The following is a 22,071-nucleotide window of genomic DNA, read 5'->3' as shown; positions in this document are numbered from 1 at the left end:
TGTTAGTCACTGGTGGAACATATTGTACTTGATGTATCTAGTCAGTCCAAGGTTGTATTTCTTGAGCAGAAATAGGTGTTGATTATTTTTTGTATGTATATTACTATGGATCTACTGAAGTGTTTTTCCCATTTTGTGTCTATGGGAAAAATGTTAGTACATAAGTCCTTATATGTTGACTATTTCCCAACTTGCAAGCTATTAGATCCATAGGTATCGAGAGATCACTTATGCTGGTTTGAAAAAGCAAGAATGCTTATTACCATACTATATTTTTACAAATGAACATTATTATCTTTGATGAACGTTTCCATTAAAATGTAAAGAACATCATTTTCAAAAGTATTTTTATTTCAGACACGTCTTATAAGAAATTGTTGCTAACAAAAACCAAAAGGTTAGCCCATTACCCACAAAAAGCCCATTGACAAAAATACCAGTACAGACATCTGACCTACCTTAATGCTTTTCTCAACAAAATCTATGGACTATGACAGCACCTATTTGTTTTTCCATACATATAAGTTATTAAAATAATTTATCACGACTTCTATAAACTTTCGGATTTCTTCAAGTCACCAAGCTTTTCAGGGAACATCAAAGGTCAACTTGTCACTTTGAATCCCTCTGGATAAACTGTTCCCTATTGCTTCTAAAACAGTCACTGCCTGTAAATAGTAACCAAGAAATAAAACATTCCAGGTCACTGCTTGGCTGACACAAGGAAAGGTGAGATTTACAAATAAATGGTGCATTTTGAGTGTGACCACATTTGAAGTACATTATACAATATATATTTCCATGTTTGATTTGCTTTACAAATATGGAAACTAAAATACCTGAGAATGTGGGTTATAAGCAACATTTGCAGTACGAGGAATGGATAAGAAAAACTCTCTCGGAGAGGCGGAGTCCACATCACACGTGTGCACTGAAAACAAACACTTGGTTAGCCACTCAAGAAAATAATTCTGAGATGGTTCACAAAATAGTTACAAAGTTATATTTGTGTCAATATGCCAAACGTAAGTCTAAGCTGCAACCTTCAATTTTCAGTCTATGCTTGGAACTATACCTCGAACATATACCCCAAATATCTGAAATGGCTGGCTTTAACATACATACAGTAGCTCTCAAATTAAGGAAGAAAACTAGTTTGTTCAAGAAGCTTTCAGCTTCCTTACTCTAGCAATGTTTTCCTTACAGATTCAAAATAAACAACAAACTAGAGTCTTGCACAATGAGCAAGGACATTTGTGGCTTTTAAATTTAACCTCTAGTTCTATGAGAGTCTGTGTGGTTTAAAAATTTCTATGGTACAAGTGGTACCCTGAAAAGAGCACAAACTGAGAGAAAATGTTTAGTAAACGGAGCCCTGCATTGTACTGCCAACAGAGCATGGTTATTTCTTGGAGAAACATTTTACAAAATATTGAACACTTACCGTATTTTTCGCTCCATAAGACGCACTTTTTTTCCCCCAAAGGTGGGGGGAAAATGTATGTGCGTCTTATGGAGCGAATATAAAAAAAAAAACAAACAAAAATCTAACAAACACCCCCCCCCCCCGACTCCCCCAAGACCTGCCGAATTAATTTCCTGCAACCCCCCACCCTCCTGACCCCCCCAAGACCTGCCAAACGTCCCTGGTGGTCCAGCGGGGGTCCAGGAGCGGTCCGGGAACGATCTCCTGGGCGTGAGCCGTCGGCTGCCAGTAAACAAAATGGCGCCGACGGCCCTATGCCCTCACTATGTCACTGAGACCGACCGCTGCTATTGGTCGGTCTCAGTGACATAGTGAGGGCATAGGGCCGTCGGCGCCATTTTGTTTACTGGCAGCCGACGGCCCTATGCCCTCACTATGTCACTGAGACCGACCAATAGCAGCGATCGGTCTCAGTGACATAGTGAGGGCATAGGGCCGTCGGCTGCCAGTAAACAAAATGGCGCCGACGGCCCTATGCCCTCACTATGTCACTGAGACCGACCAATAGCAGCGGTCGGTCTCAGTGACATAGTGAGGGCATAGGGCCGTCGGCGCCATTTTGTTTACTGGCAGCCGACGGCTCACGCCCAGGAGATCGTTCCCGGACCGCTCCTGGACCCCCGCTGGACCACCAGGGACGTTTGGCAGGTCTTGGGGGGGTCAGGAGGGTGGGGGGTTGCAGGAAATTAATTCGGCAGGTCTTGGGGGGGTCAGGAGGGTGGGGGGTTGCAGGAAATTAATTCGGCAGGTCTTGGGGGGGTCAGGAGGGTGGGGGGTTGCAGGAAATTAATTCGGCAGGTCTTGGGGGGGTCAGGGGGGTGGAGGTTGTTAATTTAAAGGGATGGGGGGGGGGTTTTGGGGGTTCCCACAGAAAGAAAAATTTTCTGATCTGGGGAGTGGACCGAAATGGCCCTCCCCAGACCCGAAAACAAAATGGGGAGAAAAAAAAAAACTATGCACTCCCCTAATTTGCTCCATAAGACGCCCAGACGCAGAACCGGTTTAGCACATTTTTTTTTTTTTTTTAATTTTCCCCCTCTGAATCCTAGGTGCGTCTTATGGTCAGGTGCGTCTTATGGAGCGAAAAATAAGAAGTGAGGAGAAAAACATTAGATAAAGCAATTCTTTTTTTTTTGTGTTTTAATGTTTGAAGTTGCTTCATTCAGGGGCTTGTTTAGTAAAGAGTGGTAAGCTTTAAATGCATATTAAGTTGGATTGCTTGTGTAAACACATCTGAGTTAAAGAAAATTTCCAGGGTTACAATAAGGAATATTTAAATGAGCTGTCATATGCAAAACACTCATTTAAACAACCATATATAATTGCAAATCCCATCAAGGATTAACAAGATATATCGGTAGTTAAGTTACTGTGTTAACCCTCTGTGACTAACATAAGATCCCTAGTGACACTTCACCTCAGTCAGAAAGAAGTTCCCTCAAGTCAATCCACTGACTCCCTTCTCGCCCAAGACAGCAAATGTCCACCCAGGATTGATACTCCCCCTCATCTACCCAGCCCCCTGCATCAGCAAGAGGCCCCCTCCAATCCATGCTAAAATCCATTTTAACACTGAATTTTCCAATTTGCACAGCTGTATAAACAGACTCCTTATTAAAGAATTGAAGTATTTGAAGAGGAGAAAGTAATATGGAAACATTAAAAGAAAGTAAGTATAGAAAAAGCAGTTTGAGCTAAGGCATAGTTTAAAAGTGTATAATTGGTCAACAATTTTGTGCTTCAGCTGAAGTGGATTTTATGGCTTCATTTCCATTCTCTGGCTCTAAGTGTTTGAGTAGAGATGATCTGATCTGAATTTAAGGTGGAGGAAGATTATTTCTGATGTGCAAATGAAAGATCTGGCTTAAGAGTCCCACCTAGCCTACTTCCTGGTTTTCTTACGAAAAGGCAGAGATTTTACTCTGTTAATACAACAGGCCCAGTTCACAAGTGGATTCCAGAAAAATGTGCTGATTTTCATTCAAGCCTCTTTGTGGTTTATCTGTGTGTATTAACTCGATTGTAAGCTCCTGGAGCAGAAACGGTCCGTTATGTGCTTCTGCACAGTGCTGCATACATCTGGTAGCACTACATAAATGACTAAAAGGTGAATTTTAAAAGCCTGGCACTCATCCAAACCGGGAGATTCGCAAATATGTTGGCCGGCACCCGCCGAGTATATTTTAAAAGGCGCTTGCATATACACATACTTGCCGCTATATGCACAAATGAACATTTCTGAAAAAGGGGTGGGGCATGGGCCTGATCTGGCCAGACTAAGAGCAGTCCTGGATTTCACCTTGAAATCTGCACGTAAATACTTACAAGCACAGGCACACTATCACGTAACTTCTGCTATGGATGGCGTACAAGTAGTAAAACAAAAAGATATAGGCAGATCAGTGAAGTTTTAAAGGTAGGGGCTAACAAGGGAGAAGGGAGGCTTTTAAACTAGAGGGGGCTTCGGATGTCCTAGCCCTTATCTGGGCAAATTGGAAATGGCATTGGTGTGCTTGTCTACTGAAATCCCCCCACTTACGTGGCAGAAGCAACATTTGCGTGCAAAAGTGTACGTCTACTTAAAATTGTGCGTACATGTGTGCATGGTCAGTCCATTTCATAACATGTGTGCATATATGCAGATATGTTACAAAATAGGCACGGTCCTGGGCATAAGCCGCTGAATGTGCATACAATAGCTATCATCTAATTGTAGTAGTAGTAGTAGTGGTGGTAATTCAGAGGGAAGGAATCTTGATTAAAATAAACTTGAAAAATGGTGTTTAACAAGGATTTTGATTATATCCTATAGGTAAAACTATTATCATTATTATTTCATAGCACTACCATATATAAAGTACCATAAAAATAAACTGACATTTATAATAATGTTTTAACATTTTAAGGTAGATAAAGATATGCATTTGGTCCTGTCAATATCTCTGGATTTGATTTAATATGTAATACTTTGACCAACTACCAACAGTCTTCCATGCCATTTCCCTCTGCATACAATTAATTTCTATACTTTGCTCCTCTTGCCTCAAACTGTACCATCTCATGAATTAACAAATTGGACATATCACATCATTTGAGAGATTAACTCTCAATTCACCTCAGCTTATAAAAATCTGCCTGCATCTATCACCATACTGCTCAAATCTTTAAGCATTTTATTAGAATCATTAGCATTATGTCCTACAAGTTTTGCATTTTAATGTAGCGGTGTTTACAGAAAAAAAAAATAAACTATTATTTGGATTTATTACCACTCTTTTGAATAAAGAAAATATGCAAATCCAAGATTTCTGCATAAGAGCTGAAAACTGTTTTAGGTTAGCAATCACTGAACAAGAGAACAATGATGTGGATGTGGCATACAGTCTGTAGTACACAATGCACCCTGGAGAGTATTCACATTGATTTGCCCTGCTCTACAAACTCACTGGCATGTTCAATTAAATTCTCTACTGTTTATGTGCTGGCTTTCAGAGCCGGTACATACAGGAAGTTATTTTAAGAAAATAGAAAGTATTCAGACCCCTTCACGATTACCACATTTTGTTACATTACAGCCTTTCCCCAAAATGGATAATATGCATTTTTTCCCTCCTCAATCTACTCACAATACCCCATAATGACAAAGCAAAACCAGATTTGTAGAAATCTGTGCAAATTTACTATTTACTCAGTAATTTGTTGAGGCACTTTTTGCAACGATTACAGCCTCAAGTCTTCTTAGGTATGACGCTACAATCCTGGCACACCTGGATTTGGGGATTTTCTCCCACTCGTCTTCTCATCTTAAGATCCTCTTAAGCTCTGTCAAGTTGGATAGGGAGCACAGCAATTTTCAGGTCTCCTCAGACATGTTCGATCAGGTTCAAGGCCAAGCTCTGGCTGGGCCACTCAAGAACATTCACAGACTAGTCGCGAAGCCACTCCTGCGTTGTCTTGACTGTACTTGGGGGTCACTGTCCTGTTGGAAGGTGAATCGTCACCCCAGTCTGAGATCCAGAGCACTCTGTCAGGAAATGCTTCGGGTGGGCATGGCCTACTTCCAATGCTGTATTGATGGCACCAAGCAACAGGCACCTTGCTGTTTGGGGGAGGGGGAGAGCGAGCATTGGGTTTCAGCAGTTGCTAGAGGCCTTGAGACACTGCATCTGCAGCTCTTGAGCTGCTTTTTAAATTACTCTAAAAGCAGGATGAAAATCAGTTTAAACCAATTATCACTTTTGGAAAACTCCAGGAATTTATGGGTGAAAATTGGTTTAAACTGAAAACGAAGGACCCAATCCATCTGAAACCATAAGATCCCTACTACAGTAAATACAGTGCAAGCAAATCTCTCACATGCATATTTATTGTGGATATCCTGAAAACCTGACTGGCTAGGGCTCCCTTAGGACAGGTTTGAAAACCACTGCCCTAAGTGGATTCCTATCTAGAAGCCATTAGGACTTCAGACTCCTCATCTGAAAAGCAGAGATATAATTACATCCCCCTTCACCATCCAGGCAATGAGGGATTGGGACTGAATAGGTGCAACAATGATTCCTGGTTTTGTATGATCAAGGCTGGACAAGACCCTAACCTGCTTGATTTCCTGAAGAATAGTTCCTACAGAATCAGAAACCAAATCTGTCTCAGCCAAAAAAAGGAGCTATGAGTATCTTAGCTCCCCATTCGTTTCTGAGTTTCATTAAATCTTTCATTTCTAGGAGCACTGGAAGATACATATACAGAAGACATGTCCTGGAAAGAACAGAGAAGGTGTCTACAATTAGGACTTCATTCTCATCTACTCCTGTAGCACAAGACTGGCAGCGCCTTTTCATCACATATAAGGTCTAAAATGCTTTAATGTCGTCAATTTGACAATGGATTCCTCTGAATGTGTCTGTAATACTGCCCCCCTCCCCCCAATCCCAATCCACCTCCCAAAAACTCACCCCAAGTCAAAGTTCCCCCTTACAATGGTCCATATATAGACTGAGCCTTACAAAGAGGCACTCTTTCTCTCTCTCGACTCTTATGCCTACCGAGGAGCTGTAGCAAAAATAAATCCATGTACGCGCACCCTTCCTGGCTATTTAAAAGTCGCGTAACTCCCGGGAAGTCCACTTACGCACGTGTGTGGCCGCTTTGCACGCGCAAGGCTTTTAAAATCATTGTGCTCAAAGTACAATGATGGTAAAACCTGAAATCCATGAAAAATTATATTAATGCATTATAATGAAGATTTCATAACTGAGCTTGGTTTTCAAGTGACAGCAAAATGTATGGCAGAAAAGAAAATTATATTGCAGTCAATGTTATTAATCTGTTCTCATTGCACGTCATACTTCACCGCTATACAGAAAGCTAAACTCTTGCTCAGCCTCATACGTGATGATAGATGCTTCAACTCTAAAACATTTATTAACCAATATAGACTGGAAATCATAAATCTTACTGAAAAATGAAAGAAACAAGAATAACAAAGTATTGGAATTGTGGTCACAGATTGATTAATGCCTACTTTGAATAATCAGCTGAACCAAATGAGAAACCAATACTTTCCCTGCACTCTCAGCAGGGCAGGATGCAGAATGCTGCAGGCTAGCATTACTGCTGCAATGTAAAAAAGCAATATTCCCACACAGTGAAGCCAGGTCTCTTCTAATATATAGCTTTCTATACTAGACAACCAGTTAAAGCAAGGCATATAAATCTGTGCTTACAAATACACATTTACTTTTTCTCAGACACAAAAAGGGAAAAAAGCCATAATAAATCAGACCCTTAGGAGTCTATTTCTTAAAGTATGTTGACGCTAATTAAGTGTTAAAATGCATTTGCTGACCATCCCAGATAACATTTCCCAACCACTAGCTGATATTATCAACACCTCCATGTCCATCGGAGATGTTCCTACCCAGCTCAAAGTTGCCATAGTTAAACCCATCCTTAAGAAACCGAAACTTGACCCCTCCGATTTATCCAACTACCGACCCATCTCCAACCTCCCCTTTGTTGCTAAAGTCCTTGAAAAAACAGTCAATATCCAGCTGTCAAATTACTTAGACCAGCACCAGATTCTCTTTCCTTCACAACACGGCTTCAGAAAGCGATTCAGCACCAAAACTTTATTACTCTCCCTCACCGACCTCGTCATCAAAGGCTTTGACAAAGGTCACACATTTAACCTTGCTCTTTTAGACATCTCTGCAGCCTTCAACACTATCAACCATTCCATACTACTCGACATGCTAGCTGACATTGGCATCTCTGGGACCCCACTTCATTGGTTTAATTCATATATAAGGGATAGACAATACAAGGTAAAAATTGAAAACCATGAATCTGAGCCAATTGACATCACAAGGGGCTCCTCCTTATCATCCACATTGTTCAACATATACCTCCTCCCCCTCTGCCAGCTACTCTCAAATCTCGGCCTCCCGCATTTCGTCTATGCTGACGATGTGCAAGTGCTCATCCCCATCACCGACTCCATCTCCAACGCCCTAAAAAGATGGGACTGTGCCCTCTCTTCCATCAACTGTCTACTCACCCAACTCAATCTAGCCCTAAATCCCAACAAGACCGAACTCATGATCATCTCACCGCAACCCATCAACCAAGCACCCATACCTTCAACCAACTCCCCCCCTTCTCCTCCAGTCCTCACGCAACTTGTAAGAGACCTAGGTGTCACACTTCTCCCCCCCCCCCTTCTCCTCCAGTCCTCACGCAACTTGTAAGAGACCTAGGTGTCACACTTGACCCACAATTCAACCTACAAAATTGTATTTCCTCAACCATCAAAGACTGTTACTTCAAATTACACACCCTCAAAAAACTCAAACCTATTCTGCACCACAATGACTTCAGAACAGCCCTACAAGCCCTCATTTTATCCAAAATAGACTATGCAAATGCTCTACTCTTAGGTCTCCCAAAGAACAGCCTTGCCCTCCTGCAGCTACTTCAAAATGCTGTGGCAAGAATATTGACAGGCACCCGCAGGAAAGAACACATTTCACCTATCCTCAAACAACTCCACTGGCTCCCCATCACAGCCAGAATTCAATTCAAAACCCTCACACTTATTCACAAAGCCATCCACAATCCAGACATGCTCTGGTTCTCAGAACATTTACATATACGCTCCTCTTCCAGACCTACCAGAGCACCCTACACCGCAAACATTAACACACCTTCTCCCAAACTCTTCCATCTAACAACCACCAAACAACGTGCGTTATCCCTAGCTGGACCCTCCCTATGGAATTCTATGCCCACTCACCTTTGCCTCGAAACCTGCACTAAGAAATTCAGACAGAACCTCAAGACCTGGTTGTTCGCCCGATCCTACTCATAAACCCGATCCTTCTCATGAGCCCTACCCTACTCATTTTCGCCCGATCCTACTCATGAGCCCACTATTCCCACCTCACCTTCTTTCCTTTACCCCTCCCCTTCCTCCTCCCCACCCCTAGGCTCCCTTCCCCTCCCTTCACCCCTCCTAGGTCCCCTACCAAATACCCCTCTCCTTACTCTCTCCTCCGAGTACTCTTATGTACTTTATCAATACTTGTACATTATCTATATTTGTATTAACTATAATTATCTTGTATGCTATTTATAATTGTATTTAACTATGTTTTCTGTTAACCTATTTGTACAGCCTAACCTTCTTCTCCCGCACACCCTAATCCCATCCCCCTCCTCCCCGCCCCCTCCCTCCTCTCCCCCTCCCTAGTTTATCTTATCAGGTTCATTGTAAAGCCCTGTTGGCTAATTATTGTTCTATGGAAACCGATGTGATGTTTTCTTAACGAATGTCGGTATACAAAAACTTTCAAATAAATAAATAAAAAATAAATGTATCACATGCATTAGCTTCCTAAAGCATTTGTATAATCATTAACACAAAACATTAAGCAAATGAGATGATATGAAGAATATGCAAATCATCTATTAGCATAGGGAAACCAGACGTGTTAAATATAACTAAATTTAACACAGATGCATTAACACAAAAAAAACCAAATATTTCTAGAGATTAGTTATCCGTTGTGATCTTCAGTTGGAACGATGGTATATAAAAATACTAACTTTCTGCATTAACAAAATCATTGACATGCATTTTATTTTACATGCTAAACATTTTCAATCTTAATTAGCAAATCTCACATTATCTACTCTAATAATGCACAATTTAATATAGTTCAATAAAAAGATCTTTTAATCTGGAAATGTAATTCTCAATGCAACCACTAGATGGAACATTAATACACATATATAAGCAGTAAAGTGAATATAGGACAATGATACCTACTTCACCATGGTTGAAAAAGTAGCACATTACTGTAACCAGACCACCTAGACGACTTCCACTGCAAGGAAAATGAGATCAGTTTTAAATTATTTAATTTCACACATCACATAGCAGTCTGTTAAACAGTCAGATATGATCGTATGGTCATGTTGAAACTTCTACACTATCAGGCTGATGCAATATGGGCACGCAAAAAAACGGGCATTCATGATTGAGCGCCCACTTTCCTAACATGCGCCCAATCCACCTCTCCCAGGCGCATGATGCAGTATGTTAATGACCTGGTGCGTTAAAAAGGAGGTATTAGGTTGTGCTTCCCTAATGCCTCCTCGACATCGGGCACCCAGGAGAAGTGGCAGAGTGCAGATTAGGAAAATGGACTCGCATAAATTAAACATGTGTTTTCCAAACCTGACCGCCGACAAGAATTTTGTTTTATTTTTTATTTTTCCATGTTACTGTTTTGTTTGGTTCCTCCAACTTAGTATCACGACGACATGTCTGAGGAACCACAGAAAAGCAGTATTTTCTGCTTTTCTGCTCAACTTCTGGAGCTCCTCAAGACCTAACACCAGCTCCGGGGCTGATGATAATTTTTGAGGGTTAAAATATGCGTGTTGTGCACACGGGGGTACTAGCTAATAGCCTCATCAGCGTGACATTTATACATGATGAGCGCTTTTAACTATGCACTGGTTTGGATGCGCATTTTGGACGTGCTGATCCCCTTATTGCATCGGGGGTTACAGACGCGCATGCAAAACGTGTGTCCAACCGCAGGTTATCCTCTGTGCTAGCCTGAGCGCATGATGTTACCTCAGCATGTTTGAATGAAACAATTCCAGGCATTACAAAAATAAAAATAGGTACTGTTTTGGTGTTTCAGTACCTACTGTCAGGCACCCCAGAAAAGGGTGCCACTGGGAACAAAAAAAAAGACAACCAATGAATTATAATAGAACATAATATAATTGTCATAATGCATTATGCCATTAGTATTGAAATATTTCAAACTAAATGAATGAGCTAGTCCCAGTGATAACCTGAAATTACTAAACCTACTTGAGGTAGGTAAAAAAAAAAAGCAACAGCAGCTCCCTTATGGAGAAAAACTAAACTAATTAGATAGCTAGCCTAGGAAAGAGACATCAGAGGGGATATGATTGAGATTTATAAACTCATGAGTGGGCTGGAATGCGTAAACAGGAAAGGGTTATTTATAATTTCAAACAGTAGGACTTGGGGAGACACACCATGAAACCAGAAACTAGTAGGTTTAAAATAAATGTTGGGAAGTATTTTTTCACTCAGCACTCAATCAAGCTATGGAATCTGCAGCCAGAGAGAGTGGTCAAGGCAACTAACAGTGGGTTCACAAAAGAGTTGGCTAAGTTCCCGAAGGAAAATTCCATAAACCACTATTAGCCAGGTAGATTTGGAAAATCTATTGCTCACCCCTGAGAGTGAAATAGATCAACTATTTGGGATCTGCTCATGTTCTCCACAGATAGCAGGATGAACTAGTCAGGACATGTGGGTGAGGTCGTCCAATGACATCGAATGGACTCTTCTCTCTAGCTTAGTAGAACTTTTACAACCTGTTGAGCATGCAAATGAGTTGTCATGCAAGCAGTGCTTCTTGAGCCTCCTCAGTTTGTTCATAGATAAACTTAGCTACGTTGTCAAGTCTCCAGGGAGGCAGGCAGGTATTAAGCATGGCTAATGCATCCTGCTGGCTACTGAAAACACCATTTATGGTAAGCAAACATGCTTTTCTATGTTGACAAGCAGGGCTGAATTAGCCATGACATGTTGGGGAGTTCCAAGCTGAGGATTGCAGAGATGTAGCACTTACTGAAGAAACAACCCAGCAACCCCATGGAGAGTGGCCTATTCGGTGAACAGATTATGCATAACTGCTTGTCCAAAGGTACTGTCAACCCTAGGCAGATTGTTCGATCAGCAATGGGACATGAAAGTATGAACAGATGACCAAGTTGCAGCTTTGCAAATGGTGTCACTAGAAACAGCTCTCAGATAAGCAACTGAAGTAGCCATGGCTCTCACTTGATGAGCCCTGATGGAGTCTGTTATTTGAAGTCAAGCTAGTCATAACAATGTGCTATATAGTTTGCTAGTCAGTTGGAAATGGTACATTTAGCAACTGTTACTCCCATGCAGGAGACATCCTCTAACTTATCGTGAACATCACTGCACAAGCTGCTAGCTCACAATCAAGCCAATCGATGTACACCGATGGAGGTGGATGAGGATCGGATTACTGTATTGAATGCCTCATATACTGGTGGGAAAAGATGGCAAATCCACTCTTCAGCATTGAAGGAAGGCTGTAGATATGCAGAGCCACCCTCCTCCTGGAAGCAATATGGCTTTAGTTTTGCATAAAATTGTTTAAGTATTGTATTATGCAGAACTGGTGAGCCAAAATACAAATACAGAATTCTGCCGCTCGGTTGCTTGTAGGTACCTCACGTCAAACTCATATTACACCCGTCTTACTTTCTCTTCATTGGTTACCGATTAAATATCGAATTCAATTCAAAGTATTATCAATCATTCACTCTCTTATCTATAACACCTCTTCTACTTGGCTATGCACTAATCTCCGTATATACAAACCTTCCAGACATCTCAGATCTTTTTCAAAAAATCTATTAGACATTCCCACCGTCAAATTGGCAAAACTTGAATTAACCAGAAAAAGAGCATTTTCAGTAGCAGGTCCTGTTTTATGGAATTCACTCCCAGATTATCTTCGCCTTACTTCCTCTACTCAACAGTTCAAAAAATCACTGAAAACCTATCTATTTCAGAAAGCATACACCTTATCTCCTCATAAAATAAACATTCATTCATCTGTTACAACAGCAGCATCTCCTTCAAGTCATACAATACCCATAAGTAATAATTCCTTTTCATTCACACCGTTTGTAATTTTATTGTTTAAAAGCCGCTGGTCATGAATGTTTTGTGTTATTATTTTAATGTTAGTTTTAATTTGTTTTTATTTGTTAAGTTTACTCATTATGTATGTTTGGTTGTAAACCGTTTTGATTAATTCTTTCGAATTGTAAAAGCGGTATATAAACATTTTTAAATAAATAAAATAAATAAATAAGCATTAAGCATAGTACCTCAAAGTATCTTTTTTCCAAAATTCTGCAACAATCTGGGGTCTTTTCCCAGCAGGAATGTTGGAGAATATTCTCATTTTCTTTACTCATTTTAACACAGACACCACAACAACTGATTGATGAGGTAATTGTACAACTCCAAAACCTGGAGCTTTTTGTACTTTAAATCTAACTTCCGGGCCACTGGTGCACAAGATATTGGATTTTCCCCACATTTTGGTTTGTAACTTTTGTATGATATTGTAAATCAGAATGGCTGCTGGCTCTGCCCAAGTGTAAAAATCTTGAGCAGGCCAAAGACTTCCAAGCAAGGGTCCTTGCCCTTATGCACATTAACCTCTAGCGCCTTTCCCAACTTATCCAGAAATCTAGAATATGAGGTGTCTTCTGGCAGAGGCGAATGTACCAGAGGTTCAAGAAGGAAGTCAGAGGGGATTCTGGTTCATCCTTCCTCTGATCTTAAGGTTGAGGGAATGCTTATCCAGAACCCTAATGATGACGTGAGCAACTGGCTGGACTTCTTTGCTACAGAGTGGGGAGGACTAGAACCATTTCTCAGTAGTTCTTATGGAGTCCTTCTTGTGGCGGGTGTAGGAATGATTCCTTCTTGTGGAAGTAAATCTAATATTTTGGAAAAGGAGTGATTAAAAAGTGTCCTCCTTATCATTATCCCCTAGGAAGGTAGAGCAAGACCTTACCAGCTCTGCCACTTGGTCCAAGGGCAGACGTACCCACTGACTGAGCATTGAAACCAGGATGGAATCTTCTGAAACTAGGCGAGAATCTTCTTGTACTTTTACTGGACCCTGCAAAAGCTGACCTCGTGACCTGTTGGAAATTAATGGCACCAGAGAGCAAATGAGGTCTGGCGAGTCCAGATGGAAGATTCATACTAGTAGCTTTGATGGAGAGAACACACTAATAATAGGTGGAGTTAAATAAAACACATCTCCTTCTGCCTGGTGATGATTTTGAAAACAGCTCTGTCAGAAGCACCATCGTCCAGTGCGTCAACATCGCTGAAGGTTGTTCTGTAAATGGAAGAAACATCAATAGTGACAAGGCTCAATTCTACAAATGTTCCAAAGCTCAATGCATCAAGGCTGCTCAGCCAGTAGCAGAGGCCTCTGGTGCCCAGAGTAATCTCACGATGACTGCAGCTGCCCTGTAGGAGGGAGTGTTTTGAACTCCTAAGGTCTGTGAGAGTCTGTTGCACAGTACCAGGAGGCAACAGAGTATGCTGGGGGAGAAGATGGGATCTTCAGCTCCCGGGAAGCCCATTGTCAATAGATGGACATCTGCGCTACAGAGATCTCTAAAAATTAATCTGGAGCATATGTGGCAGGCTATTGTCACTCTTGAGAAAACTGTGAGTAAGAGATTTGAGGATTTTTTTTTCCATTGGAAACTATGAGGGGGAAGATTACCAATATGGAAATTACGGCTGAGGGCGTTGAAGGAAAATTTCAACAAGAGGAATCTTGCACTTTGGTTTGTCAAGAATATAGACCAATGTCTTCTCAAGACAGCTCCGCTATACATAAGACGACTGAAACTTTTGAAAACCAATGGTGATATCGTAATCTTAGATTAATTTTCACAGATCTCCCCTAATTGGCCCTCAGGAGCTTATCAAGAAATATTTGAAAGGGGATTTTGTGTATCTCTGAAGATATGTCACCCATCTGTAACACAAGTTTTTATTTACCATGTAAGAAAAAGAAGAGGGGGGGGGAATAGGATGTTTCTACAGGATCCCCAGGAAGTTTGGACTTGACTGGTTTTTTTGGAACAGACAAATGAGGAAGTGAAGGTCTGAGCTACTTTATTGATCATGTGTTTTTGAAACTGATAAAAATTGAATATTGAGATTCTGTTTCTGTAATAGAGATTCTCTTTTTTTGGGTCAGAATGTTTGTGTATACCCAGATGTTTGTAAGCAGACCCAAATTAGAAGAAAATCCTTCCTTCAGATGCATGATAAAGTTTTCATTTTAAGTGGGGAATTTTTTCTCTGTTACCCAGCTAAGTGTTTAATCAAGATTTCTGGCAGCTGATTATATCTTTTTTCAACCTAGCCACGTAAGTCTTTTCTTAATATAATTGCTGCTGTTCCTGCTTTTACTCCGGAATAATTTTATCATCAATTTGTAATTAGTGGCTTTAATTATTTTTCTTCTTGAGTCAGCATTCTTCTTTTTTTATTCATGTATATTACACTGACTTAGTCCCTCATTATGTACAATTCTCTTTTTTATCTATTCTGGGCTTGGAAGAGGGTGTTATGTTTGATTTTCTTCTTGGTTTGCATTGCTTCCTGCTTTTCCTCATCTGTAATACCCTATTTTCTGTCAGGTGGTAGTTTTCTTGTTTTATGTTATGTTAAATTCTATAACGAGTAAAAAAAAAAAAAATACGAGAACAGGAAGGAAGAAAAAGTTGGAGAAGTGATAAAAGGGGCTAAAGAAAATGAAGAATTGAAGAGATCTGAAATCTTTAAAGATTCAATACTATAAATGAAAATCTGTTTCTGTATCTTTTGTTAGAATAGTGATTAAAGTGACAGAGAAATAAAATCAAAATTAAGTCTGCTTAAAAAAGCAGAAATAACTACTTACCTGATAACGTCCTTTTCAGTAGTTTTGACAGGTGGATCCAGAACCAGGAGGTTATGCACCTCTACCAGCAGATGGAGCAAACCTGATGTACTGGTATATATACCCCTGCACTGACATCAGCCTGCCAATATTTTCTGCAAAAGCCAACTGTGGACAAACTAACAAAAACTTGATTATTAAAATACAACCACTCCAGTACTCAGCCAACAGGAAACCACTGAGCTCAGACAAGAAGTGCAATAACACTAGTCTAAGGACTGGACTGACACTTACTAGTACACCCTGGAACACACAGCCACATAGGAGGATCATAGCACAACCATTTGGCAGCCAAGGGCAGGAAGATGGATCCACCTGTCTGTACTAACGAAAAGGAAATTAACAGGTGAGTAGTGATTTCTCTCTTAGCATTCAGACAGGTGGATCCAGAACCAGTGGGATGTTCCAAAGCTACTCCCAAACAGGGCAGGAAGCTGCCCGCGGTCCAGTCAAAACCGCACATGCGAAGGCTGCGTTTTCCGGGCCTGCAGGTACAGGCGATAATACCTGGAAAAGGTGTGTAAAAAGGACAACATTGCAGCTCAGCAAATGTCGATGGGAGACAACAATCTAACCTCTGCCCATGGCACTACCTGAGCCCTAGTAAAATGAGCATGAACCTGACTAGGCAACAGCTGCTCAGAATCCTCATATGCGGCTGTGACTACCTCCTTAATCCAGCAGGCTAATGTAGCCCGCGATGCCAGCTCACTCTCTTTACTTCCACCATGAAGATCAAACAGGCAATCCGTCTTCCCGAAAGGTTTAGAAACCTCCAAATACCTCAAGATATGTCTCTTGACATCCAAGGGCCATAACAGGCGATATTCCTCCGATTCTCTTTCACTGTCTAGAGCAGTGGTTCTCAACAGGTGTGTCGGGATACACTGGTGTGTCCCGAGGTCCGGGGAGGTGTGTCACAAGGCCAGCAGGTGGCTGCCTCCTTATCAGCCTGGGTGGGAGCCAGTTGACTTCACTTACATTGGGCCTGATGAGAGGCTATTCTCACTTCCTTCTCTTCTTTCTGGCCCAGTGGGAGGCTTTTTCCTCCTTCACCCAGATCAGAGTGAGACATTGCCAGCTCCTGCTGTTCTGGGCCTGATAAGATGCAAACTTTATCTTCCCCTACTGAGTCTGGGAGTGATGCTGCTGATGAGCTCTTCACCCTGTAGAGGGTGGGGGAAATAAGGTTGGGGATGCTGAGAAGATGAAGGTGGAATGAAGAGTGAGTGTGGGGGCTGCTGAACAGGAAGGGGTAGGAAACAGGGGGTCGGGGAGGCTGGGCAGGGAGATGGGATTAAGGGGGTAGAGAGAGTCAAGCAAGCAAGAGAGAGAACACAGGGAAGAGGATGTGGGGGTCAGGAATGCTGGGCAGGGATATGAGCGTGAGCGGATGATTGAAAGGGAGTAATTGGAAAACGTGAAGGATGATGGAGGCATGGAAGAGGAGTGACAGGGTGCAAGAGCCATAATATGTCAGTTTTGGGATTGCGCATTTCTTCTTTGTACTTTGCTTAGTGTGAGAGGATATGTATTTCTGTTTCTAGCTTTCCAGTTTTGCACAACATGCAGAGTGGCTTTTTGAGGTTTCCATTCCAGTTTTTGTCTCTACAGTTGTAATTTGTAGTATTTTATTCTGTATTTGATGAAGGTCGGATTTGTATGTGTGACTGAATGAGGTATTTTACTAGTAGGTAGGGATTTGTATCAATCTTCTTTGTTGCATTTTCTCATTCTCAATAGGACATGCATTGGTGCTGCACTACTGCCTTTTCATAGGAAGGGCTATTGCTGTTTGAGTTCTTGGAATTAGTGTTGCAGTGGTATAGAAGGTTTGCTACACGTGTGCTGAGTGGTTTTTTATTTTATAATGCACCTAGTAGTAAGGGAGTTTGTGTTTCTGTTACTGCGATAGCACCAGAATCAGAATATCTATTTTATATAAAGAGTTGTATTTGATATATCCTAGTTCTGCTCTGCATCCATTGTTTGCGGATGGGGGGGAGAGGGGGGTGTTCCTGTGGATGCAGACTATATGTTTACATTTAGCTCCAGAACCACTGGTCTAGAGACAGCAGGGAAATGGACTCATTCAAGGGAAAATCTGAGACCATTTTTGGCAAAAAGGAAAGAACAGTATGTAGCTGTATCGCCCCCGGAGTCACTCGTAGAAATGGTTCCCGGCAAGAAAAGGCCTGCAGTTTGGATACTCAATGTATAGAACAAATTTCCACAAGAAACATCGTTTTCAAGGTCAGTAACCTCAAGGAAAGGTTACACATTGGTCAAAAAGCAGGGCTTGCTAAAAAAATCCAAAACTAGATTAAGACTCCACAGGGCATTGGTAACCGCCAGGGAGAATGAAAATGATTCACGCCTTTCAAGAATCGGGCCACGTCTGGATGAGCCAACAAGAGTACACCATTCATCTAACCTCAGAAACAAGCAAGAGCCATCACCTGTACCATTAATGAATTAAGGGCCAACCCTTTACTCAATCCATCCTGCAAAAATTTTAAAATGAGTGGGATCTTAACCCAACGAAGAAGAACCCCTTGATCTTCAAACCAAGCCTCAAACACTAGCCAAACCCATATATTCCATAAGAGAAAACTGAGTTAGATCCTTGGGAAGAACAAGTCCCTGCTGTAGCAGATCCCTATAAGCCGGAAACCAGAGTCCACCAGAAGCCTTTGCAAATCTGCATACCACGGTCTTCTGGGCCAATTTGGTGCCACCAAAAGCACATTCATCCTGTGACTCTCGATCTTCCAAATCATTCTGTCCAACATGGACCACAGGGAAAAGGATACAGCAGCTTGCCCTCCGGCCACTCCAGCATAAGGGCATCAATGCCCAAGGACATTGGATCTCACCTGTGACTGAAGAAGTGAAGAACCTTTGCATTGCAAGAAGTCACCAGCAGTTCCAGAAATGGAAGGTCCCACTGTATCACTACGAGCTGGAACACCTCGTTTGAGAATTCCCCTAGTCCTGGGTCCAGACTCTGTCTGCTGAGAAAGTAGTCTCTTACATTTTCTTTTCCTGCTATGTGTGAGGCTGAGATTTCCTGAAGTTGCAATTCTGCCCATTCCATAAATTGGGATATTTCCTGTGACACTTGCTGGCTTCTTCGTTCCTACCTGCCAACTGATGCAAATCACTGTCATTGCATTGTACAACATAATCTGGGCCATTCAACCCTGCAATCAGTCGCCGAACCGCAAGCATGCCAAACGGACTGCACGGGCTTCCAACCGATTGATGTTCCAGAGAGACACTTCTGCATTCCAGTGCCCTTGCGCTTTTAGCTCCTGAGAGTGAGCTCCCGAACCGTGGAGGCTCGCATCTGTCATGAGTACTAGCCAGTACAGTGATCTTAGGGAAACCCCCCTTTCTTAGATGATCCACTTTTAACCACCACTATAGGCGAGTGCAGACCTCTATCGGTAGGTGAAACTGAATCTAATAGTCCTGAGACTGTGGGCTCCAACAAGACAGCAGAGTGCGCTGAAGAGGACAAATATGCACCCTCGCCCACGGCACCATCTCTAGGGTCGCCGCTGTCAATCTGAGCACCTGTAGATAGGACCACACTGTTGGGTGTATTGTGTTCGTCATTAGACGCATCTGCGCCATCAGCTTCTGAATATGGCCCTCCAGCAGGAACACCCTGTCCTGTTTTATGTTGGACCAAACACTGAGATACTCTAAAGCAGAGCTTTCCAAACTCTTCATGGTGGCGACATACTTTTTAGACAAACATAATTTCACGACACAGTTATTCAGTCTACTAGCAAACCAGAGGTTAAAGATTAAACAAATGAAACGTATTTCGACAATTTAAGTACGTTTCCATAAATATATACATAAATAAAATGTTTCACGACACAACCTCCCTCATGAAAACCTTTCATTTATATTAAAAATATATAATATTCCAAGATTAATGTTATTGTTATAATTTATGAGTAAAAATAATAAAACAAACTGAACACCACCAATAACTATTTACCTCTTTAATGAGATGTATGAGCTTGATGGGATGAACACAGCTTTTGAATATTTGGTGGAATATTAGATAAAGACACTTGTATTTCGTCATCAAGCATTTTTAAGCTTCCACGTTTCAATGTCTTCAAATTTGTCGTCGTTGAAATGGATACCTCACAAGTGTATGTAGTGGAAAACTGCAGAAGAATTTTTAACGCTTTTTTTTTTACTAATGTTTGGATGCATTTTTGAAACATGAATCCAAATGTTGTCTAAGTCACCCTCTTCAAACATCATTAATAGACCGATTATTTTATTTCAGCTAATTATTCTTTTTCAATAAGTGAAAAGTCAATCGTTACAGTTGAAAGAAATGGATTTCTGATCCAATCATAATCTTGGATTTCAATATTTGGGAAGTAGTGATGAACTTTTTCTCCGAGCAATGCTAAATGGTCAACAATTAGTGAACTGATCTCACATTTTAGCTCACAGTCAGCAGTTTTGGAAAACATTTCAAAATTTCCTTCTGTCACTACTGCTGTTAAAATATTTTCTCCTTTCCTTGCATACTGCTGTTTATTTTATTCAAGTGTTCAAATATGTCAGCAAGATATGCCAGTTTTGTGCACCATAGTTTGTTTTGAATTAGATCGCAGAATTTATTTTGCTGATTTTCCTCAAAAAGTTTAAGCATCATTTCCTTCAATTCGTATATACGACAAAGGACTTGACCTCTTGACAGCCAACGAACTTCTGTGTGTAGTATAATGTTTTTAAATTTTGCTCCCATTTCTTCACAAATATGAGCAAATAATCTTGATTAAGAGGACTACTTTTAATGTAAATGATCATTTGAACCACTTGATCCATAACCTTTCTTAATTTGTTACCAATGCTTTGCACGACTAGTGCTTTGTGATGTAAAAAGCAATGAGTAATTATAATATTTTCATTCTCTTTCTTTGTTAAAGCTGTAAAACCTTTGTTTGAACCAACCATTGAAGGAGCGCCATCTGTGCATATTCCTATACAATTTAACCATTGCAAATTATTTTCCTTCATGAAGCAATCTGTTTTAAATATATCTTTGTCTCTAGTTCTTATTGGAAGTTCTAGGCAACACAAGAATTGCTCAATAATTCTGTCAGCATGAATGAAACGTATAAAAACCAGTAATTGTGCTAACCCACTGACATCTGTTGATTCATCTAACTGCAATGTAAAAAGCATATTATCGTCTTGAAAAATATCCTTCTTTTGAAGCTTAATGTCAGCAGACATGTCTTGAATACATCTTCCAATGGTGTTATCTGCCAAAGGGATTTTATTAACTTCTATCTCAAATTCGGGCCCAAACATTGTTCGAACAATAGCACAGCAAGATTCCTTTATAGTGGTTTCGGCAATAGTGTGCGGCTCCTTATTTTTGGCAATTATTTGAGCAACCAAGTAAATTGACTTTTGAGATCTCTCTGATGTCTTCATTCTCTTGGTGAACGATACAGACTGTTTCTTTATAGATTTTGAAAGTTCAATAAAGTATTCTACTGGCTTTTCTGATAAATGACTGTGTTTTGAGGTAAAATGGCACTTTAATTTGTTTGGTACCATACTTTCATTTGCAAGTATCATCCCACAAACTAAACACTGGGGACAAGGATTGTTTTCATTAACAGAAAATGTGAACCCCAGTTTTATATAATCTGTATTGTATAAATGAGGCGTGGAAATTTTTCCTTTACACTTCTTGCTTATTAATACAGACCGTTCAAGTTGACTCTTGTGTAGTTTTCTCTATAGTCGATACATTTTGTTCATCACAAACGTCTTCTTCAGATTTTCTTTTCTTAATTAGAAACTTATCCATTTTACCCCGATGAAACAGATGGTTGTATGCAAGTCGGTATTACTTATTTCAGTTGGCCAACTTTAGCGCTGCGTTGTGTGTAGTCAGAGTTGACGGCACGCCGTTACATGCGCGTGACGCTGGAGGGTAGTGGCTTCTGACCGGGCTATATGGACCGGGCTTTAATGTGCTACATTCGCACGACATACCTTCACACTGCAGGCGACACACTAACGTGTCGCGACACATAGTTTGGAAAGCTCTGCCCTGCATGATAAAGGCAAAGTTTGCCCACGGATCTTAAGGACTTCTAATAAATATTTCTTCCACGCGTCCTTAGGAGATATTGTAGGATCTTTTGGGAAATTTATAATACGAAGGTTCCTCCCACGTATCTGGTTTTTCAATTGTTCAAGTGTATTAGTTAAGACCTGATTTTCTTTAATAATAGATTGCTGTACTTCTAAGATATTTCCAATTTCCATTTTGAGATTCAAACAGGAATTTTTCTTCATGGAGACCCCACATTCAACCATTTCAAATCGGTGATCTAACAAACCGAAAGAAGTAACCAGAGGATTTATTTGTTTTACAATACTGTT

At 40.9% G+C, this 22,071-nt stretch overlaps 1 protein-coding gene across 5 annotated transcripts in view; it reads right to left on the bottom strand.

Annotated features, from left to right (window-relative positions):
- Positions 1-22,071, bottom strand: part of DPY19L1 (dpy-19 like C-mannosyltransferase 1) — a 414,496-nt gene that overhangs the window by 262,272 nt on the left and 130,153 nt on the right. For all 5 annotated transcript variants that reach the window (XM_029589768.1, XM_029589772.1, XM_029589771.1 and 2 more), the window contains 2 exons: positions 9,816-9,873; positions 840-931 (listed from right to left, as the gene is read on the bottom strand). In XM_029589768.1, coding sequence (XP_029445628.1) covers positions 840-931; positions 9,816-9,873 — 150 coding nt within the window. The remainder of the gene's footprint in view (positions 1-839; positions 932-9,815; positions 9,874-22,071) is intronic.

The sequence above is a fragment of the Rhinatrema bivittatum genome, chromosome 2, assembly GCF_901001135.1.
Source record: "Rhinatrema bivittatum chromosome 2, aRhiBiv1.1, whole genome shotgun sequence".
Classification (NCBI taxonomy): Eukaryota; Metazoa; Chordata; class Amphibia; order Gymnophiona; family Rhinatrematidae; genus Rhinatrema; species Rhinatrema bivittatum.
The sequence above is the reverse complement of the archived record's forward strand: the minus strand, read 5'-3'. Positions and strand labels throughout refer to the sequence as shown.